This window comes from Zingiber officinale, chromosome 10B (assembly GCF_018446385.1).
Source record: "Zingiber officinale cultivar Zhangliang chromosome 10B, Zo_v1.1, whole genome shotgun sequence".
NCBI lineage: Eukaryota > Viridiplantae > Streptophyta > Magnoliopsida > Zingiberales > Zingiberaceae > Zingiber > Zingiber officinale.
In genome coordinates, this window is record NC_056005.1 from 84,948,944 (window position 1) to 84,973,003 (window position 24,060).

The 24,060-nt window shown below is 38.1% G+C and overlaps 2 protein-coding genes across 4 annotated transcripts; one reads left to right on the forward strand and one right to left on the reverse strand.

Moving 5' to 3' along the window:
• Window positions 1-11,646: 11,646 nt before the first annotated feature.
• Window positions 11,647-14,330, forward strand: LOC122030451 (homeobox protein BEL1 homolog). 2 transcript variants are annotated; one of them, XM_042589652.1, is made up of 5 exons: window positions 11,647-11,872; window positions 11,976-12,350; window positions 12,767-13,167; window positions 13,282-13,342; window positions 13,741-14,330. In XM_042589652.1, exons 2-5 carry the CDS (start codon window positions 11,985-11,987, stop codon window positions 14,236-14,238), a joined length of 1,326 nt encoding a protein of 441 aa, XP_042445586.1. In that variant the 5' UTR covers window positions 11,647-11,872; window positions 11,976-11,984; the 3' UTR covers window positions 14,239-14,330. The 2 variants fall into 2 exon arrangements, with proteins under 2 accessions (XP_042445586.1, XP_042445585.1); XM_042589651.1 differs by having other exon boundaries at window positions 11,648-11,872; window positions 11,947-12,350.
• A 1,392-nt stretch (window positions 14,331-15,722) lies between these two features.
• Window positions 15,723-23,547, reverse strand: LOC122028901 (protein LUTEIN DEFICIENT 5, chloroplastic-like). Of its 2 annotated transcripts, XM_042587872.1 has the most exons (16): window positions 23,364-23,547; window positions 22,967-23,285; window positions 22,657-22,882; window positions 22,489-22,560; window positions 22,295-22,405; window positions 21,902-22,093; window positions 21,640-21,801; window positions 21,288-21,383; window positions 21,102-21,203; window positions 20,978-21,010; window positions 20,809-20,889; window positions 20,626-20,708; window positions 20,280-20,411; window positions 16,832-16,892; window positions 16,356-16,421; window positions 15,723-16,290 (listed from the first exon to the last, which is right to left on the reverse strand). In XM_042587872.1, exons 2-16 carry the CDS (start codon window positions 23,257-23,259, stop codon window positions 16,060-16,062), a joined length of 1,941 nt encoding a protein of 646 aa, XP_042443806.1. In that variant the 5' UTR covers window positions 23,260-23,285; window positions 23,364-23,547; the 3' UTR covers window positions 15,723-16,059. The 2 variants fall into 2 exon arrangements, with proteins under 2 accessions (XP_042443806.1, XP_042443805.1); XM_042587871.1 differs by having other exon boundaries at window positions 22,967-23,547.
• Window positions 23,548-24,060: the final 513 nt, after the last annotated feature.

The following is a 24,060-nucleotide window of genomic DNA, read 5'->3' on the forward strand; positions in this document are numbered from 1 at the left end:
GGTTAGAAGAGGAATACGGTAGAAGATCAAGAGGTTTTTCTACAAGGTATAACTAGTAATTTCTATTTCCGCATCATGCTAGTTATTTATGAAAATAATACCAAATACAAGAGGCTTACGTTCTAGTATTTCGAATATGTTTTTCGAAGTTGTGTTCTTTTGTTTTCTTCTTTTCCTTGTGATTTGATTGTTCTTTTGGTTAACCTAAAGTTATTTTAGGAAATTAAATATTAGCTTTCTATTAAAGGTTTTGTCTAGTCGGTGGTGGTTGCTCCCATATCCAAGAAGGCCATGTGCCTCGCCACGTCGAACCTTTTATGGAAATTAATATTTAATGGAATTAATAACTTAAGGAGACTTGGGTCGAACGTGTTAAGTTCCGCAGGAGATCCAAGTCAAAACCTAAAAGAACAAATAGATTAAGTTTTGGATCAAGCGTGTTAAGTTCAGAGATCCAAAATTTAATTTAAAAGAACACATGGTAGCTAGGAAAGGTTCGACCTTTGTACAAAATTTTTGCAGTGGAACCTATAGGCTTCGAGTAGCAACCAACAATTGGTATCGAGCTAGGGTTTTGCCTCTGTATTTGGTATTTAGTTTAATTATGCACATGTCATACATAATTTAGGCGGGATAATAGTAGGATGTGCTAACTTTGTGGATCGCAGGATCCAACTATTATGGCTTTTAGTTAATTATGTGTGTGATTGGACCCTTGGACATGTCAAGGGCAATTTATATGTGTGTGCATGATTGTATTAAAATCTGGATTTAGTTTTATTAGGATTTTATTTTTGATCTAGATACATGTACATTCCTTTTATGGAATATAGGATCAAAATGTAAAATTCTATTTATGTCATGGATCGAATCTTGCAAAGCGTGGAACCTTCTAAGGACCAGAGGCGTAGCAGAACTAGGAAAGATGGATGACAGCTAGACCCGGAGGCGGTGGCCAAATATGGCAGCAACTTGGGATGACAACACACGGAGGACAATTAGAGATAAAAGCCATAATAGTTGAAAATTAAATTTTCTATTTATTGCTTTTATATTGTCTGTGTGTGCATGTTAGTTTACAAGTTTAAGTAGGCTAGCATAGTTAAAATTCCTCATTTATAAATAACTAAGTGGGAGAGGATTTTAAATAAATCCCATGGTCTCCATTACTGGTTTGTAAGTGATGCAAACAAGCTTGCGCGTTGGCTCGAGTGCCTTCCTCCATAACGGATGAGCTTGTTTGTGGATCACTAGAACAAACTTCCATTTTGGATGACTATAGGAAATTAATTAAGAGCGTGTGATCTTCCCCAACGGAAGGGCATAATCTTATTAATGGACTTAGTGTCAAGTAATGGTATACACTTAGACACATCTAATAGTATCCTCCCCAGAGTCACTGCTATTATATGTGTGACCAAATGATACCAACTATTATTTTTATTTGTCAAAAGTTAGGTTGACAAGATAATAAAATTAATGGGTTAAAACCCTCCTTTTACAAATGTTGAATTTGTATCGTCCACACTAACGTGGCATACACAATTCACGGTGTTATGAGGTGTTGGTTAATTTAAAATAGTATTGTTTGAGGAATCAATATTATTCTAAATTTAGAGTTCGACCAAAAGTTATTTGTGATTCTTAGGATGTCTTTCAACCCATTGTCCATCATACTTCAACAGAATAGACTTATTGGACCAAACTACATAGATTGGAAAAGAAACCTGGACATTGTTCTTACTGCTGAAAGCTATAAATTTGTCTGACTGAGCCGTGTCCTGATGCACCCATGGTGAATCTACCCAAGAGGAGATTGAATATCATAGGAAATGGGTAAAAGCGGATGAGATGGCGCGGTGTTACATTTTGGCTTCAATGTCAAATGTATTGCAACATCGAGATCAAGATTTACCAACGACCTATGATATTATGAACAATCTCAAGGAACTCTTTGGTCATCGGGATAGGGCTTCAGGCAAGAAGCCATGAGAAAGATAATGACGACCACCATGCAGGATACCCGTAAGGGATCATATCCTAAAGATGATGGCTTATCCGAACGAGATACTGATCCTTGGAGGAGAAATTGATGGGAAACCCGGATCGATATGATCCTCCAAACGCTACCTAGAAGTTTTGAGCGGTTTCCTTGAACTATAATATGAATAAGAGGGCTTATTCATTAGCGGAACTACTGATAGCAAGCAGAAGAAGGATTATTTCGTCACAATGCTCATATTCACTATTTTGAAAATGGTTCTACTTCTAAACCGAAAGGAAGAAGAAGAAGAAACAAGGTTCGAAAGAAAGTGAATAAATCTCAGTCTGGATTTAAAAGTTGGAGTGAAGAAGCAAGGGCAATGCTTCATCTATGCAGGACATTGGAAGGCGGATCGTCTCGTGGAACCAAAACAAAGGTATATCTCATGCTCTAGTTGTTGAAACATGTTTAGCGGTGTTATCTACCAGCACCTGGTGTGTAGATACGGGAGCCATTGATCATATCTGCAATTCCTTGCAGGGGTTCCAGGAAACCCGACGACTATCTGAAGGAGAGATTACCGTCTACATGGGCAATGCTACTAAGGTGGCAGCTGTTGCAGTGGGAGACGTCTACTTTTTAGTAGAAATAGAAATTTGGTTTTAAGAAATTGTCTTTATGTACCCAGTTTTAGAAAGAATTTAATTTCAGTTTCTAAACTGTTTTTAGATGGATATTCGGTTTCTTTCAGTAACGATGTAGTTATTAAAAGAAATAAAGTGATTATCTGTTCTGGTGCATTAGTTGGCAATTTGTATACTTTAAATCCAATTTCTTCCACAAAGCAAAACATGGAAATTTATAACTCATCTTCTAATTCTAATAAGAGAAAAGAACCTTCAGAAATGAACCAAGCATATCTTTGGCATCTAAGACTTGGTCATATTAATTTAAGTAGGATTCAGAGGCTTATAGCCGATGGACTTTTGAGTTCATTAGAGTTGGAAAATTTTCCAACTTGTGAATCTTGCTTAGAAGGTAAAATGACCAAGAGGCCGTTCAAGGCCAAGGGGTATAGAGCCAAAGAAGTGTTAGAGTTGGTTCACTCTGATTTGTGTGGTCCTATGTCTGTCCAGGCAAGAGGAGGTTTTGAATATTTTGTCTCTTTCATAGACGATTATTCAAGATATGGATATATTTACCTAATGCGCCGCAAGTCCGAGTGCTTTGATAAGTTCAAAGAATACAAGGCTGATGTGGAGAAACGATTAGGTAAAAGTATCAAGACACTACGATGATCGTGGTGGCGAATACCTCTTAGGAGAGTTTAGGAATTACTTATCGAGGTGGGATTCAATCCCAATTGTATGCACCTGGAACACCCCAACGGAATGGTGTAGCGAGCGAAGGAATAGGACTCTTATGGAGATGGTTAGATCAATGATGAGTTATTCAGAATTACCAAATTCATTTTGGGGATATGCTCTGGAAACAGCAGTGTATCGTTCCGAACTTAGTACCTTCTAAATCAGTTTCTTCTACTCCCATAGAATTGTGGAATGGGCGAAAACCTAGTCTAAGACATATTCGGATATGGGGTAGTCCAGCGCTGAAACCAGATCTTGATAAGTTAGAATCTCGTACTGAAGTTCGCGTGTTTGTAGGATATCCCAAAGGAACGAAAGGTGGTTTATTTTATAGTCCTAAAGACCGGAAGGTCATTGTTAGCACCAATGCCCAGTTTTTAGAAGAAGACTATATAATGGATCACAAGCCCAGTAGTAAAGTTGTTTTAGAAGAACTTAGAGAGGACATGTCTACTTCAGTACCAACAAGACAAGATGAAGTACCACAAGAGATCGCAACACGTGTCACATGATACACAACAGACGATGCCTCGTCGTAGTGGGAGGGTTGTAAGCAACTGAAAGATTCATGTTTTGGGAGAGTCTTGAGACTTGGTCCCGGGTAAACATGAACCTGATCCTGAACATCTGACGAAGCACTCCAAGATATAGATGCAAGATCTTGGCAAAAGGCAATGAATTCGAAATAGAGTCTATGTACTCTAATAAAGTCTGGAGCTTGTAGAACCACCGATGGTGTAAAAGCCGTTGGATGCAAGTGGATCTACAAAGGAAAAGAGGACAGACGGGAAGATAGAAACCTTCAAAGCTAGGCGTTGCGAAAGGGTACACTCGAAAGAGGGAATCGATTATGAGAGACCTTTTCACCGTAGCCATGCTTAAGTCTATCCGGATACTCTTATCTATTCTGCTCATATGGATTATGAGATTTGGCAAATGGATGTCAAGACAGCTTTCCTTAATGGAAGTCTTGAAGAGAACATCCATATGAAGCAACCAGAAGGGTTCATTGAAAAAGGCAAAGAGCATCTAGTGTGCAAGCTCAATCGGTCCATTTATGGACTGAAGCAAGCTTCAAGGTCTTGGAACATCCGGTTTAATGAAGTAATCCAGTCATATGGATTTATTCAAAGTCCGGATGAGTCTTGTGTATATAAGAAGTGTAACGGAAACGTGGTGGTATTTCTTGTACTATACGTAGATGATATTTTGTTAATTGGCAACAATGTCAAAGTATTATCAGACGTAAGGGTATGGTTGTCCAAACAATTTGATATGAAGGACTTAGGAGAATGTGCACATTCTTGGGATCAAAGTTATAAAGGATCGTAAGAAAAGAATGTTGTGTCTATCCCAAGCTTCATATATAGATACAATCCTTGCTCGTTTTAGCATGCAGGATTCCAAGAAAGGTTTCTTACCTTTTAGACATGGAGTAGCTTTATCTAAAGAGATGTCTCCAAAGACATCAAAAGAGATAGAGGACATGAAAGCAGTTCCTTATGCTTCGGCTGTAGGAAGCCTAATGTATGCAATGCTATGTACGAGACCTGATATTTGTTTTGCCGTAGGCATGGTCAGCAGATATCAGAGTAACCCTGGACAAGGACATTGGACTGCGGTAAAGCATATATTAAAGTACCTGAGAAGGACTAGGGATTATATGCTAGTATACCAAGCAGATGATTTGCTCCCTGTGGGTTACACGGATTCAGATTTCCAATCAGATAGGGACAATAGTAAGTCTACATCAGGCTATGTGTTTACTTTAGGAGGTGGAGCCATTTCATGGAGGAGTGTTAAGCAGAAATGCGTATCAGACTCAACCATGGAAGCTGAGTATGTAGCAGCCTCTGAGGCAGCTAAAGAAGCAGTATGGCTCAGGAACTTTCTAATGGACTTAGATGTGATTCCTGGTTTGCCCAAAATCATCACAATTTATTGTGATAATAGCGGTGCAGTTGCAAACTCGAAGGAACCACGAGCTCATAAGGCAAGTAAACATATAGAGCGCAAGTACCACCTGATACGAGATATCGTGAAGCGAGGAGAAGTTGTCATCGCCAAGATTGCATCAGCAGATAACCTGGCAGATCCTTTCACTAAGGCCCTTCCGGCGAAAGCTTTCGATCGGCATGTGGAGGGAATGGGAATCAGATGTATGGTAGAAGATATGGCAGCTTAGTCATTAGTATAAGTGAGAGATTGTTGGAGTGTATACTGAAAGCCTAAGCTTTGTAAACATTCATTATGAATAAAGAATCACATTTGGTCTAATTATCTACATTTGTTTGTAGTTGTTCATTTAATTTATATTGTAGATAACATAGTATGTGGTGTCACATACAGAAGATGATGTTATCAGTACCTTATAAATTATAAACAGTAGCTCACGACCAAAATGGAAAGGAACAAACCATTAGAAGGTCGTAGTGTAATTAGGTATTAGTTTATCTTGACTATATAATTACACTAGTACACTCAGAGTGTATTGAGTAGGACCATTTGAGGTCGTTTCTTTTATACTGACTTTATAAAGGAACAAAGACCTCGATTATTATGGAAGTGTGTGCTCTTAATCCTAATATAATAACAAGCACATATATTTGATATTTATTTCTTTAATTTATCAATGGGTGAGATTTAGTTCGATGAATCAATAAACCCGATAAGTTGGGAAATGCTATCACTTATAGTGTGTGTTGTTGATTATAGAAGGAACCGTGTCCTAGAGATACTAGGTTGATAATGTCCCCAAGAGGAGCTCATAAGGATTGTCATGTTAAACCTGCAGGTGGACTTAGTCCGACATGACGATAAAGTTGAGTGGTACTACTCTTGGACTTAGACATTAATTAAATGAGTTGTCAGTAACTCACTTAATTAGTGGACATTCGATATCTTAAACACAGGAGACTAACACAATCATAATAAGAAGGAGCCCAACAATGTAATTTGGGATTGGTGCGGTAGTTCAATGATAGTTCTCTAGTGGAATGAATTATCGTTGATAAAATTAAGTTGTGTGTTCGAGGCGAACACGGGATGCTTAATTTTATCGGAGACCAAAACCAATTCCTCCTCTCGGTCCCTATCGTAGCCTCTTATTTATAGAGTACTATACCCACCTATACCCACCTTCTATACCCACCCAAGGGGCCGGCCAAGCTAGCTTGGGAATCGCTAGGTATAAAATTGGGTGGCCGGCCCTAGCTTGAACCCAAGCTAGTAGGGCCGCCAAATAAAATTAAAAAGAAATTTAATTTTAAATTTTATTATTATGTGGAAGATATATTTTAAAGAGAATTAAAATTAAAATATCTCTCTTGTAAAAGATCTACAAAGATTAAAGAAAGAGATTAGATCTCTTTCCTTATTTGTAGATTAGAAGAGATGTTTTATTTTCTCTTTAAAATTATTCACATGTTAATAAAATTAAAATTATAGATATTTCCTTTTATTAACCATGAAGAGATTTTAAAGAGAAATTTTATTTTTTTTAAAATTTCCGGAAACAAATTAGGAAGTTTTAATTGTTGATTAAAACTTGTCCTCTTTGTTTTCCAATAATGTGGCCGTCCACAAATTAATTGGGAAATTTTATTTTATTTCTCTCAATTAAATCATGTCAAGGAAATTAAGGAAAATTTATTGTAATTAAATTTCCTAATTTACCTAGGCCAAGGAATATAAAAGAAGGGGTGAGGGTGCCTTCACAAGACACAACATCTATTATTCCTCTCCCTCTTTTGTTCCTTGGTGTGGCCGGCCAACCTCTCCATCTCTTCCTCTTGTGGTGGCCGAACCCTACCCTTCTATTGAAGCTCTTGTGGTGGCCGGATACTACTCGGAGAAGAAGAAGAAGAAGGAGAGAAAGCTAGCATCTCTTGGAGCTTGGTTAGTATTTTGGTTTTTCCTCCTTGGTGAAGCTTTTCTTTTGTGGCCGAACCTTGCTTGGAGGAGAAGAAGGTGGTTGGTGGTTTCTCATCTTGGAAGATCGTTGCCCACACAACGTCCGAGGTTAGAAGAGGAATACGGTAGAAGATCAAGAGGTTTTTCTACAAGGTATAACTAGTAATTTCTATTTTCGCATCATGCTAGTTATTTATGAAAATAATACCAAATACAAGAGGCTTACGTTCTAGTATTTCGAATATGTTTTTTTCGAAGTTGTGTTCTTTTGTTTCTTTCTTTTCCTTGTGATTTGATTGTTCTTTTTGGTTAACCTAAAGTTATTTTAGGAAATTAAATATTAGCTTTCTATTAAAGGTTTTGTCTAGTCGGTGGTGGTTGCTCCCATATCCAAGAAGGCCATGTGCCTCGCCACGTCAGTACTGGGAACCTTTTATGGAAATTAATATTTAATGGAATTAATAACTTAAGGAGACTTGGGTCGAACGTGTTAAGTTCCGCAGGAGATCCAAGTCAAAACCTAAAAGAACAAATAGATTAAGTTTTGGATCAAACGTGTTAAGTTCCGCAGGAGATCCAAAATTTAATTTAAAAGAACACATGGTAGCTAGGAAAAGGTTCAGACCTTTGTACAAAATTTTTGTACAGTGGAACCTATAGGCTTTCCGAGTAGCAACCAACAGAAAGAGCATACTTAGGCTGGACGGAAGCTTCATGCGGATTGGGCTCAAGCCGAACACGTAAAGGATGCCCTCCAGCATCAACTTGTGAATGTGATACTTCTGACCGGCTAAGCTTGAAGTTGCATGGAGGTAGTCCGATTGACTTTTGTACTTCTTGAGCTCCAGAGGGTTCGACACTTCTAGCTGCCAGCTGATCGGGAAATCTCACCGCTCGGGAAGGCGAACGAAGAAGTAGTCTCTCTAGTATTTGTTGGAGGACGACATCTTATCAAATAAACTAAGCCAACTCGGGCTTGGAAGAGAAAAGTCCCCGACTCGGATAATTTTGTATAATAGAAATAATGGAAGAGCCGAGGGGTTAGAGGAATGTCGTGCAGGCGGAACAGGACGATGACCCCACATAGCAGCCGAAAGGAGTTCGATACTAATTGATGGAGAGAAATGTGGAAATATTTACAAACGGTGGAAAAAAAGGGTGGATTGGGAACCGCAGACCAGCGGTGAGTTGGTCCCTAAAGAAACATAGAAAACCTGGCAGTGGTTCATGCGGCTGGTCGGAAGCAGAAGGAAGAACGATTTGGTAATTAGGGGGAAACTCATAAGCACATTTCAAACTCTCAACGTCGCCCCCGTCGAACCTGGACTTGATGGAAGTATACCAGAGCCCAAGGATGGAGGCAAGGGGTTGTGAAGAGCTTGCCATCAAAAACGAGGAGGACGATGAAGAACAATAAAAAGATTCGAATGAAGAGATGAAGAGGCTTACAGAAAGGATCACCGAAGAAGAAGCAGCAGTGAAACATCGTTGGGAAGCTCCAAGACGAAGGCACGCGAAGTGAAGAAGATGGCGACGCACGCGAGGTTTATAAATCTTGCAGCCGATTGACCTGAGTTGTCTGATCTAGGGTTGTGAAAAACTAGGAGGAGATCCGACCGTTGAATTCGAAAAGGTGCATGTCACATCACCAACGTATATCCGCCTGTCACGTCAAACATACGGGGGTAGAAAGTGGAACACGTGACGCTCAGTCATCGGATGACATTAATGAGGTTTAATTAAAAGGTATGGTCGTGTGCTCGGCCATAATGAGCAGAGATTTGAACGGTCTTCGAGAAATTTAGATGACGTCAGGGCGTTCAACCGAGGAACACAAGGAAAAGATCTTTCGCCAAGTGTTGCCGCTCATTGTCCAAGCGACACGGATATGTGGTTATCATATAGTAGAATGCCCGAGACACAGTTGGCTTTGAGAGGCTTGGGCCGAACGACATTTACATGACCAGTCGGGTGATGCGAAGCCGAACGGTGAAGGCGTGGGAGCCACCGAAGACTCTACTGGTCCAGTCAGTCGGACTTGTAGCCTCCTTTAACTAGACTTGTAGGGGAGGCTTGTGATGCAGCGATGGAGGGAGGTCTACCTGGCACGAGCTCAACTGCCAAGGTGGAGGTCAAAGTCAAGGTGGTCAACACTCGGGTGTTAAAGGGCTGAACGGAGGATGATTGCAGTGGCCAATCAAGCAGTCAGGCCCCGATCGATAGGAGATGGGTCCGAGTCGACCCCCATTCCAGCTCGGGATGATACGCAAGACAACCGACGCTCAATACGAAGCAGCAAGATGCTGAGGGAGACCGTATAGCTGGTCTGAACGAGGGAAGATATGTTACTACATGGTCACTGCATAAAAGAACCACGGAGGCTGACAAAGCGGAGGAGTCTCGGCCGAGCGGCTACCCCGCTCGGCCAAGCAGCAGGACCTGGCTATGGACGGAGCAGAGTCCGGTCGAGCGGCTACCCCACTCGACCAAGCAGTAGGACCACTGTAGTATCTTTCGACATCATTTTGGGAGATTGCGCTGCTGACATGAGGCATGGTCAACAGGTGGATCGTACGACAGAATCTTCTACTGTCGCGTTAAGGACATGCATGCCCTGTTAAGGTATGGTGTAAGAGGTACTTTTCTGACAAGACCCTTTCATGGGACATATGGGAGAGCATACCCATGCCTCGAGAAGCATGCACGATGCCCACTAGAGCTCTATATAAAGGATAGTCTATCACCGGCAGAGGTACACGTTATTTTTGAGTTCTACTGTTGCTCCTCTTTTCTCCACATTCCGATGACTGACTTGAGCGTCGGAGGGCCAACGCCGGGGACCCCTTCCCTGGCCCAGCACTGACACCATTTGTTTTGTAGAGCGGAGCGAAGTCCACGTCCGGTTAGCGAAGCTGTCACCTCCTAGCTTTCCAGCTTCACGCTTTCGGACAGGATCAAGTACCATCAACAGTTACAATAGATATATATATATGAATTGAGTGAAAAATAAATAAAAGATAATAAATTAGCTAACATATGAAGGGAGACACCAGAGTCCAAAATCCATAAGGATGAAGATATACTCGAAATACCAGACGATGCCAAACCTATATGAGAGAAAGTTGACATGACAGAGGCTATGAAGCAAGGAACTATTGAAATTGCTCCAGCATATACAGATCATATTTCCATGAAACATATGCACGACCAGGCATGGTGATAAAATGAATAATGCTCAGAATAACTAAACTGTATATGTACCTTGAGACTAGTTTTTTATTTCGTGAAAATTGGTGTCAGGACGACTCGTGATCACACGAAGAATCTGAGGTAGAAAAGGATGTCGGCTTAGAAATCAATAGTATAGAGTGTCGATGTCGAAATCGGAAGAAAAGGACGTCGGTGTCGAAATCGAAAGAAAAGGACGTCGGTACCGAAATCAACAACACAAGGCGTCAGTGCCAAAATTACAGAAAAGGATGTCGACGTCGAAATCGACATAAAAGGACTTCGATGCCGAAATCGATAGCAGTAGTAGGAGGCGACAGTGTAAAAAATTAAGAAAGAAAAAATTAATTGTATTATTGAATAAAAAAATTATTAAAAATAAAGAGTATAAAGTCGTATATAATTAAATTAAGAAACATTAAATCTTAAATAAAAAAATTAAGAAACATTAAATCTTAAATAAAAAAGGAAAAAAAAACTATTTGTCCCTAAAAACTATAAATAAATAAATATATATATATAATCTAACGAAAACATAATAATTTATTGTCATAACAAAAATAAAAAAAATAAATAAAAAATATGATATATATATATATATATTCCATTTTTGATCGGCACGTATCTTAGACCAATGTTTTGAAATTCGGATCGGTCATTGAACCAGTATGATGATCGGGTCGAGGTTTTTAAGGTTTGACCGATCAAGCCGGTAATTCAATCGTTATATATATATATATATATATATAAACTATATTTCAATAATTAAAAATCATATTTCAATCCTGATTGAATTTATGATTTTGACCGGTTTTGAGTAATTTTAACTGGTTTTGATCTATTTTAAGCGGTTTTAAACGATTTTGATCAATTTTGATCGATTTTTTAATTTTTTCAATTTTAATGATTGATCGGACCGGATCAAGAGCCGATTCGTGATTCAACCAACCAGCCCGATCCGGTTTTCTCAACACTGCCTTAAACACGGTGCTCGGTGCTCCCCTCTAAACCATACGTAAAGGCGAAAGATTAACACGAGGACAGTGCAAAAGATCAAAATGATCGAGCTATCAATTACAATAATTAATGACAAGAATACAAGTCAAGCGGTCCCATTGCCTCTAATCTCCTTTAATGGTGATTAGTTGGAGAGTGAGGACCACTTCCTCCTCTACCTCTCCTTTCTCTTTCTTCGCCCCAAATTCGATGTTACTGATCATTTTTTTTTTCTCATTTCTCTTTCTTTCTTTCAATAATTTGCTCTAGCTCCGTATATAAAGTCATTCATCTTCTGTGATCATTAATGGCGAAATTCTTCATCAGAACAACAAGCTAGGTTTATTTGAAGCTCCACAGGACTGCCTTTTAAGTGCCAGTTGAGGTACCCGAAGTTAATTAATTAAATATATTAATTAATTAACCGATTTCTTTCTGCTCTAATAATTCAATCTCCAGCTGGTTCTTCTCTGAACATGACCCACCAGTTATCTTCCATGCGAGGATTCTGCAACAACAACCACGACCTGTTCTTCGGCAGCCACCAGGTGGAGATGGAGAGCAAGAACACTACTTTTGGCTGGCTTCATCATGATGACAATTATTCACAGCAAGTTGTTCAGTACTCGAAGAACTCCAAGCTAGCGAGGGCAGCTCAGGAGCTACTGTGTGAGTTCTGCAGCCTCGCAGCAGGGGAGAGCAGTGGCCATGATGCCAAGAACAAGAAGAAGAAGAAGAAGGGGCTCGAGGAGGAAGGAATTAATATTAAGGATGCATCATGGAACGACCAGTCGTTTTGCAGCTCCATGGACTTCATGCAGCTCCAGAAGATAAAAGCCAAGCTCTTAGCCATGCTCGAGGAGGTGAGTTCTGATGGATTACTGCCAAATAATTATTAGTTGCTAAGGAATGAGATCTCTGAAGTGATTACACTAGATCCACATGAATGTTGATATCTGACCTACCGCTCTTCTTCCCTTTCATTAATTAAAAGTATCCCACACCGTCCTCTCTCTCTAGGGAACCGGTTCAAAAAATAATAATTCCAATTCATCATATTTTGTTCAATTATTCACGATGTATTATATAATTTTAATTTAAATATACTCGAATTAAGATTCGAATAATTTAAATTAAAATTAGATTTAAGTCATTTTAATTGAATTATAATACAAATGGCCTTGGGACGGATTAACAGAGGGGCTGAAGATGAACATATTCATCTTTTGTCATAATGAATTATAATACAAAAATTGATGTTATTGTTCTATTTGTGCAGATCGATAATAGGTACACAAAGTACTGCCACCAAATGAGGAACGTCGTGATGCCGTTCGAGGCCGTCGCCGGTGAAGATGCTGCGAAAGTCTACTGCTCGTTGGCGTCCGAGGCCATGTCGAGGCATTTCCGTTGCCTCAGGGATAGCGTCGCAGGGCAGCTCCAGGCGCTGAAGAAGGCGGCTGGAGAGGACGGCCGCGTCGACCGCAAGACGTCTGTGGCAGCCGGGACGACCCTTGGAGAGACACCGAGGCTGAAGCTGCTGGACCAGCGCATGCGGCAACACAAGGCGCTCCGGCAGGGCTTGCTGGTGGAGCAGCCGCCATGGCGGCCGCAGAGGGGCCTCCCCGACTGCGCCGTCGCCGTCCTCCGTGCTTGGCTCTTCGAACACTTCCTTCACCCGTAATTAATTAATGAATTAATCAATTAATTAAACCTCAATTAAAGTTAATCCTTTCAATTAATTATCTCACTTATGCACTCACAAAGCTAATTTATCTTCAAATAATGCATCAGGTACCCAAATGATGTCGATAAACACATATTAGCAAGACAAAGTGGATTGTCAAAAAGCCAGGTACCTCCATGGATCTCAAAATTTGATTTGCAATGCATGATAACTTTATGTTCATCAGAATTTGACGGATAATCTGTGATCGATAAATATTATGTCATAATGAGGTTTGAGTTTCGAATCTTGATAAAATCGAGATAAATACCTCCCTTATATGTTAGTCATTATTCCAAAAATTAATAGTCGCCTGTGATTTACCTCCTCCGTGTTGACGGAGATGCGGGAGGCGAACGTATTCGTCTTTTTACCACAGTGATCGATAAATATTGTACCTGATTATTATTGGAGTCGGTATTTTTTTAAAAAAAGTTATCGGTCAAACAAATAGTCATAAATTTTTTTAAAAATAACGACCAAATATAAATCAATCTTGATTGATATCTATATATGTTCCGAGACAGGTTTCCAACTGGTTCATAAACGCAAGAGTGAGGCTATGGAAGCCAATGATTGAAGAAATGTACATGCAAGAAATGAAGGAGCTCCAAAACCCTAATCACCATTCAACCCTAGAGGGCACCATGGACTATTGCCAAGACCCTAACTCCGACCTCACCATCTTCGATCAAAAGCCCGCACCACCGCGGCAACTAATTGTCTCCGACATGATCAGGATGGTGGATGGGTTAGACTTGCACTCAAAATATAGTGAGCATTCGAGGGTTGGCAATAGTGCTGTGTCATTGTCACTAGGGTTGCAGCAACACAGTGGAGGAGGTGTGAGCTTGTCTTTGTTGCCTTCGTCGTCATCGCTGTCCCTTCTTGTCCTTCCTCATCACATTGTTGATCATGAAGATCAACAGGTGCAATTTTCCATTCTAGATGAGGAAGAAGGGGAGAAGCAGTTGCCATACATGAACTTGGTGGGAGCTCAGTTGCTACAAGATTTAGCAAGATAGGACTAATGAATGAATCAGTTGTAAGAGTTTGACATATTTAATTACTTGATGACAATTATATTTATGATCAAATTAAATTGTCTATTATATTTTGCATTAGTAATAATTAGGCATATTTATATTTGTGATATATATGGAGAAATGATTGGTTATGGCCTCATGTAATTAGCATTTTAATATAATTGGAGGGTGTTTGGTTTAAGATTTAATTGAGAATTACTCCAAATTTAAGATATTTGAGTTTACTTATTTACATTAGTATCAAACTATCTTTTAAGATGAATGTGAAAGAATATATATAATTGTTAATTTAGATAATCATTTTGATGAGAAATATTAGTTATTCATAAATAAAAATAAAAAAAATATTTGATCCAAGACAAATTAGATCAAATTGATTTATTAGTTTTAATATTATATTACAATGAGAATGATACTTGAATTATTTATAAATTAATATGACCAAAACAACCAACTTTTTTTTTTAAAATCAAATTGAATTAGAATATAAACAATTTAAAACTATTCAAAATCATCAATTACTCTTAAAGTATGCCAAAACTATAGTATAGTTCTATTAACAAATAATCAAAACATATGATTTTTTTAAAATAGCTAAAGATTTCAAAAAGAAGGATCTATATTAAAAAAAACGACCATATGATACATGAAACTTCCATTGATATTTATTATACACCGTCTTACTAAATCAAATAAAATTTTATCAAATCAGTAATTAAGTTGAGGGTTTTTAAACTAAAGAAGGTCAAAAATAACTTTTTTAAAAAAAGTTATAGTTTTAAAATACATTATTATAGTAATTACTACTTCTTTACAACGTGTAATAAGTAATAACTAGCTAATAATATAGTTACAACCCGTAATAACTGGTTATTATAGTAGCTACTATAATATATTAAAATAATTAAATTAAAATTACTATAAATAAAAAATATTATTATATAAATGTTCTAATCAAAGTTATTTAAATTTTGATTAAAATCACTTCAATTTAATTAAAGTCATTTCAAAACTATTATTACTTATGATTTAATAAATTAAAATAATTTAAACTAAATTAATAAAACTATTTTTTAATATAACAATACTATATATGACAATTTTAATTAAATTAGATATATTTTACTTTATATTGTAATAATTAGCACTATAGCAGATGCTCCAACAACACTAAAATAAAAATATTTTTTATCAGACATAGAATAGGCTAAAATATTTTATTTTTTTTTTCCAACTGCAAATTCAATCTAAAGCCAGCTGAATTTCGCTCAAATGAATGTAGAAGCTTTGGGAAGCAACTAACGCCCTCAAGACGTAGGCTAGATAATGGGCACATGAAATTTTTAATATAATAGTCAGAAATCGATTCTCAAGAACTGAGAATTTATAATCACTTTATCATACGACCAACATCTATGTACCTGTATTTATCTCCTTTCATATGATTGATACTAGGAGGATCATTAAACTAACGGATCTATCTTTTTGGAAACAACTAACACCACAGCCAACCATTGGCAGATTTACAGAATGCTACAATGTGGAAATTTCATAAAAGCTAAATCTAACAGTAGAGCAATACAAGATTATGACGAGACCAGGGCCGAATCTTAAGCAAGGCTGTCCTGAGCTCTAGCCTGACCCATAATTTTTTTATTATTATTTAAGTTTTTTACTTAATCCATTAAAGCCCGCCCCTTTCATATACCTAAAGCCCAATCCAACTCTAAGTCTCAGATTAAGTCACGTCGCAGGCAAGCCAAAGCCATAAGATCTACTCTCACAATGGTTATCAGCATCTCATGAAACAGGAGCTGTGGAGACTTCACCTTGCTGATCCTCTTCAGCCACAGCCACACTGCTAGCAACTGATGTTTCTTCCAGGAGGTTGGAGCTGAGTTGTTGTTGACCACTGTCGAATGTTAGCACTTTGGCCTCCAAGTTGGGAATGATCGGCGGTCGAGTTCTCCGTGTCACCGTCATCTTCAATCCTTGGGTCGTATGGATTGTCGCACCGGTCGTCATCTCTACCTGCGTACAATATAAACGGTAAAAGACTGATCGACGGTTCAATGCAAGGTGTGTGGATTGCATACTGGGGGAGCGCTGGGGGCTAGGTGGAAGTTGAATCTCCTAACTAGCATTGCTGTTGCAACCACAGTCTGCAGAAAAATGATGTGCTATAGAATCAGTCAAATCCTGTTTTTTTTCCAACAATTTGATATCCATTATAGAAAATTTATCATTAATAATATTCAAATTAACTATAGCATTTTATTACATTAGTTAATATTTTCTTTACTCTTTCTAACTCTACACTTTCCACTTTGATAGACGAGCTCTTTTGATCATCGAATATATATTAATTGTTTTTCAACATATTTACACCATCTTGTGTTACGTTCAGCATTTTCAATTCCATCTTTTCTAATAATTCTTCATATTCATCATACCATTTCTCACCTCCATTGTTAACCGAAAGAGGACATGATGATCGCACAAGGTAAGTGAAATTAAAGAAGATATTTGACTGCAGCAATGTACTACAGATGTGATACCAGGAAGAGATTACCTCAAATGTAGCAAACATGTCTCCAACACATTTCCTCGGTCCACCACCAAATGGCAAGTAACTGAAAGTAGTACATTGATATGGTTACGAAGCAGTTAGGAAAAAAATATTTAAAGATTCATTATGAATGCTCTAATAAGTAACAACCAGTAGCTTCCATGTATATATACATAAATATAAATGATATAATGAATAGATATCCATATCAGCGGAAAGATGGGTGCACTTTAATTACAATTAGTTGCTTGCTGTTTATCAAGACTGTTGTTTTACTTAAATTTCTGCAATACATAAGCTTATTAGTTTAAACGCAGATATTGGAGATAAATGGGTCTTTAACTAGCAACTAGCTTCACTGAGCCTAGAGTTTCACAAAGGAATCTCCATCGAAACAAGTCAGTTTAAAGACTAGAGACCTAATTCAGATATCAGTTCCTTAACTTCTTCAGATACTTTTGAATGAGAGAAACTGAGAGGGTCAAGGATTCATCTTAGAAGATGGCACCAAAAGTTGTCTTACCTCAGGTCCCATTTTGACAAGGTGACCTTAAAGAGGCAAGACATTCTGGGAAAAAAAAAATCTAGGGATCTTGCAGTTGTTGAAATTCAGGAAAGAGTAACCTTGAAAGTCACCATCGACACCTTTCTGAAAGACAAAGCAGTAGATTGGATCCAAAGATCTAAATATCAACTGAATCCAAGATGGTCAAAATACTTTAACAAGACGACTTCTGTAGAAAATTTAAAATGACAATCTCAAAGCTTGCAAACAATAGTTGTCAACTTCCAAGCCTGAAAATTTGAATGAGTTTACCAGTTTCTTTAAGAGCTTAATGAGCAGTTTCTATGACTGATTATCAACTTCAACCTGGGATCCTGGTATCTAAGCAGCTAGGTTTAGAACATTTTGAATGTACATTCTCATTCAGACATTGAAATGGCTGCAAAGGAATTGGGCAAAAACAAATCATCAAGCCCTGATGGATTTGACTGAGTTTCTGCTGAGATGTTGGGAGTTGATTAAGATGGATATAATCCACATGTTTGACAATTTCAATGAGGGATCCCTAGATCTTGATAGATTGAAATATACATTAAAAACTCTCATACCTAAGAGGCAAGGAGTTAATGCTGCCGCTGAGTTTAGACCAACCACCCTTGAGAACATAATTATCAAGTTGATAAGCAAGGCCTTGGCAATTAGACTTCAAAAGAAGATTGGTTTGATGACCAATCGATTCCAATTTGCCTTTATCCACAAGGAGGGTCCTAAAGATGCATATATGTATGCATCTGAAATTCAAAATACTTGCAACTATCCGATCATGGAAGTAACCATGATAAAACTAGATTATGAGAAATATTTGACAGAATGCACTGGGTAATCTAATTTTAATACTAAAACTCCATGATTTTCCCCTAGTTGGACCAATTGGAGAGAGAGACTCCTTAATTCTGCACATCCAGCAGTCTTCCTAAATGGGGTACAAGGTCCATGGTTTAGAATAGAAAAGATCTCTGGCAGGAAAATCCACTCACCTCTTTATTCATCCTACATGCAGAGAGAATGCTAATAATATGTCATGAATTTGGGATCTATTCATAAAGTTGAGCTGAAAATTCTAGCACAAGACATCCCTATCATAGCAATATACTGATGATACAATGTTATTCATTAGAGGAATTAAACATGATATCAAACACATTAGCGTTATCTTGAGCAGAGATCGAATTACCAAATGTACCTTGCATTGTTGTTTTGTTATGTGTACTTGAGTATGTAGGGACTTTGAGCTTGGAGAGCTTGTGACTTGATGAGGTTGAGTGAATATGATATTGATGATGGCTTGGTGCACCTAAGGTGATACGCTCAATACTCAGGTGCATAGAGATCAAACAAGGTTGCATGAGGTGACTAAGGGACTGCAGGACCAAGTGCACTGAGGTGGTATTGACACAACTTTGGTTTATAACTTAGCATGGCTAAGTTGATAGCTTGGTTGCTCGAGGTCCATGGAGATTGAAGAAGAATGGATGAGGACATTTGAGGGATCACGGGACAACGAGCATCGAGGGCAGTGTAGACGATTCTAGTGGAGGAACATTACGTAAGTGAAGCATGAAGGATAGCACGTGGAGTGAGTTGTGGGATCGGTGCATCTAAATGACAAGTAACCTATGGGAGACGGCCTAGTGACGAATTAAAACTACAAAAATAAATTCCAGTGAGCATTGTGAGATCGGTATGCATGGGTAAGAGTAGAATATCAACTTAGACAAAACTTTGATCACTAAAATGATCGTAGTCGGGTAATTGAGTTGACTAGAGGTCTGAGTCAACTAAGGAGCTGATGACTCAAGGTAATTAACTAGTGGCCATAATGTTTTTATTTGGATATGAATCAACTGAGTAGTCAACTAACCTATAATGACTGATGGTAAGATCCAGTCCATAGATGCTACAATAGGAAAGTCAAAAAGAGCCATTGATTGAATAAAGTTGTGTTGCAACGATCGAACGACTATAGTGCCCTAGTCAACTAACGGTGGAATCCAATTTACTTAGGTAGTCATGGTCAAACTCAAGTTGAGGCGATCAAAAGAAACAACCAAATGATGAGTGGATCCAATTGACTGATTGATATCAAGCGAAGAATGAAGAGGCTATAAATATGGAGCTTGGTGGAGGCTTGAAAGCTGGCAAATTGTGATTGGTTGATCCTATTATAAGCATCTTGTGTACTTTTAGCCTTCTTTTCTGTATTTCTTCTAAACCTTGAAAGTTGTAAGAAGTTTTTCCTCTCGGGTAGTTCAGAGCAAAGGAGAAAGAGACTTTCTGGGAATGACTCACTAACGTAGGTCGTGAAGTAGGAACGGAAATTCTAAATCACATAAATGCCTTGTGCTAGCAATTAATATGTACTACATGTGTTAATGTTTTTATTATAATGCTAATTGTTTTCTGACCTTGCTAAGCAATAGCAAGAGTAGTTAGAATTGCTATTTGTAGGCATAATTGCTATTCAACCCCCAGCATATCCAGCCATCTCACACACACCAATCCCAACACAGTATAAGCACTCAACTCAGCACAAAACAAATCAGAATTCAATTTAGTTATTCAGAAATTACTCCCCGAAGAAAATAATAACATGAGAAGTAAACCAAACAAAAATCAAATCAACAACACAGAACAGTTAAAAGACACACACACACACACACACACACAAGAAAAGAGACGTAGATGAATGATTTCCTTGGATGATTTATAGTTCAATCCAACATTTAAATTAAACAAGTCATTGGCTCCAAGATGATGCATGCATGTAAGGAAACATAAAATTTCTTTAAGTATTTCAAATCAGAAAATTGATTTACATCTACTAGAGAATCACAAATGAGAGAAAATCTAATAAAAATTTCTACTAATTTGAAGTCAGTACAGAACCTGAAATTTTGATTGCTCTCATTTGGATTTGGTCCATCCAATGGCCATCTCTCTGGATTAAATTTCTCAGCATCAACCCAATACTTTGGACTGCGATGGAGGTTCCACACAGAAATGAAAATATCTTCACCCCTATCACTCAAAAAAAATCATTAACAGTGTGTTAAAACACATTCATAAGGACAAGCATCACCAAGTCAATGACATCATTGTCTTCCAATTATTTTACAAATTTTTGTGCAAGAAAAGGACAAAAAAAATTATCATCTAAAATCCAAATTTTTTGGCAGACATGTCCACATCTAATTCAGTTTGATGTCCTTACCTTTTTAGGGAATGCCCTTACCTTTTTATTGGGTATTTGCCAAGCATATCATCCTCAAGAGAGCGACGGATTAATACAGGTGGTTGTGGATAAAGCCTTAGTGACTGAGCAAATGTTGGATGGTAAGTTTTGTTGTATTTCTTACATTAAATAACTAAATTCAAATCTCACTTCTAGTCATCATAGTGAATGACAAAATCTTACTTCATTAATTACTCGAGTAGTATACTTCAGCTTCTTCATATCGTCAATTCTTGGAAACTCATCCCCCAGAACAGAATCAACCTAGTGACAAAAATAAAAGCAAGAATCATATGCCTTGCACTAAAAATATGGAAGAATTTTTTTTTTGCTCCAACCTTAATTACTTTACCTCATCCTGGAGCTTGGCCACTACCTCCGGAGACTGTGGATAAATATAAACATCTCAGTCATATGAAAAGATTTTATAATCTAGATTTAAATCAAATCAGAAGAGTACATAAATTGCAATGTACCTTAGAAAGAAGATAAAATGTCCATGTAAGTACTGCAGCAGATGTTTCATGACCAGCTATAAGCATTGTCATTAGATCATCCCTTAGCTGCTTGCTAGATACCTAAAAAGACAGGAAACAAAATTAGATAAATGAAAATTATTGTAAGGCAAGTCTAATTACTAAATCACATTATTACAAGCATACATCATCACCAGAAGCAAGTAGGAAGTGAAGAATGCTAGGATCTTGCTCGTTCATGTATTCTTCATGAAATTGCAGGTCCTCTTGCTCTACCATTTTCTGAAAATATGAAAAAGTATAAAACTTGAAATACTAGAAAAGTTTACCAGTAAATAATGCAAGATAATGCGAAGACCCATGGGTAGGTAAGAATCACCATATTGACACACAATACATGAAACTATGACAACTAGGAAAAAGGATTCCCTATATTGGATATAGACATACTGACATTTCAGTACATCAAGATATTATTTTTATAATAAAAGAAAAGAAATGATAATAAAGATAACAATTTATGTTTTAACTACTTTACCTTGCAGATAGCGATGAGATCATCAAGTGTGTTATTTATCAAGTTTAGGGCTTGTGAAACTTTCCTCTGCCTCGGAGAGATGTCTTTCCAAATTGGAATCTCCCAAGTTGGAATCGGAGAAGTACTTCTCATCTCTGCTTCTCGAAGAGCAATGTAAACTGCCTAACGATTCCATTGACAAAAAAAAAGTAGGTAAAGCAAACCATAACCACATTATGTAAAACAAATCTTAAATGCTTAAATGATACAAATAACTAATCACCTCAACAATCCCATTATCATGTGATAATGAGTCAAACTCATAATTGAAAACTGCCTTTCCAATTACATCGAGTGTTAACCGTGAAAAGAGAGACTCCATCTCCATGTCCTCCCCATCCGAAGCTGCAACATCCAACTTCTCACATAGCCTATATGAAGCTTCTCCAAAGAGTTTGATCATGGCAGCTACATACTGTGAATTACAAATATGTGAGTGAGTGTCAAACACTGTCTGAGATAAAAAGGAGATATAACCGAATATTCTAAGGTCTGCCTCTAAGTGTGCATAAGTGATTAAGTTCTCTGGATTTACCTGGCAGGCAAACCAAGAAGAAAGGATTACTTGGGCAAACCCGGACACCTAGATTACAAAAAAAAAAAGAGGAGATATAACCTTCTGATGCAAAGCTGGCACAATTGCACGTCTCCTTACTCGCCAAAGCTCACCATCAGCTGGGATCAAACCCTTTCCCATCACAAACTCCAAAATTTCTGCTAATATACCCTGCATGCACCAAACTCTAGTGCGTGACTAATATGCAATGCTAGACAAAATGAACAAGTGAAATGATCACAGAATGAAGATACCTTGGAATAAGCCTTAGCATTGTCCTTAAGTATGTGTTTGGCAATTTGTGGATCGGAAACAATCAGAAAGGACTGATGACAAATGCAAATTCAGTGCCCTTGCAATGAGCATGCAAAACTTCTACCTACATTGAAATAAAAGATTGCAATTGATATCCAAACTGTTACCTTGGGACCAAAGATGAGGCGGAATATGCCTCCATATGTGAGGAAGAGGTCGTACAGAGGGATGAAGAAGGCCTGACCCGAGATGGCATTCATTGACCCTTTTGCTTGAGGGATCTCCAGGCGTCCTCCTTCACTGATATTGGCGGCCCATCTTGACAACAAGTCTTCAAGGGATTTCCCCGGCAGCCCCAGCTTAGAGAGCCCATCTCTCAGAGCAAGCACCCAACTTTACTTGAAAAATAAGGTCCAAATCCAGTTCGGAAAAAGAGAAACTTAAGGGAGGAAAAAGGAGCTAGAAAGGGGGGAATACCCGGGTTTTTGGACGGTGAACTCGCCGGAGGCGATGCGAGAGGCGAGCTCCGCCTTCCGCTTCTCCTCCAACAGACGTTCCACTTCCTTCACTGCCTGGTCCTCATCTCCGCCGCCAGACCTAGAAGCCGAGCAGCGGATGGACAGCGCAGAAGGCCGCGAGGGGGGCAGGTAGTCGACGAACGGACGGTGAAGTCTCTGATGAGAAGCGGAAGCTAGCGGCTTAGGCCGCACCCGACGTTGGGATGAGACATACCCGGCTTGGAGAAGAGAACAGGAGAGGTTAAAAGCCATGACACGTTGCCCCCTCTTCCACTCTCCTTTGGAACCAAAAAATAAAAAATAAAAAAAAGGGAAAAAAGAAGAAGAAGACGAAGCAAGACGCCGCCTTTACATACGCCGGAAGGTAAACGCCGGCTGGAGGAGGAGGGAGAAGAAGTCTTGTGCGACTTTAGGGTGGAGAGGCGGAGAGAGAGGGTCACGAGATGGCGAGAGAGGATGAGGCCTCTCCACTATAAGAGTGGAGCTTTTACACAAAGTATCGGCGCTTTCCTCCTTGAATCATGAAATAGACCCCTCCACGATTCGTAATTGACCGGTGAGCACAAAATGACATGGGGGTTGAAGACGTTGTTGTCCCGGAAGGAACCTTTCTAACAGCGCAAGGAGAATCTTACCTACCAGAAGCACCTTTTCTTTTTTTCGATAAATTGTCTTAAAATTCCCGATCAGAGCTTAAACTGCGTAAAGTCACCATATCAAGTTTTTTTTTTCCCACTCCGTACACATAAAATTGTATTTGCTTAGATAATTTAAATATCTTACCTAATTATTCTTATTTTTAAGATAAAAAAATTTAAAATAAAATATAATTTCTTTTAAATTTAACATATTTAAACTTAAATCGAAAAAATATATATATATTAAACCTGTATAATTTCACTAAAATTCAATACCATTTTAAAAAATCTAATATATTTTTAATAATACTATTTAAAAAATATCTAATATATTTTCTATCTAATTGATCATGACTTTAGTTCTCAATTTAATAGAAAATATATTAAATTCTATTTTAATAATGAATTTAGGAGG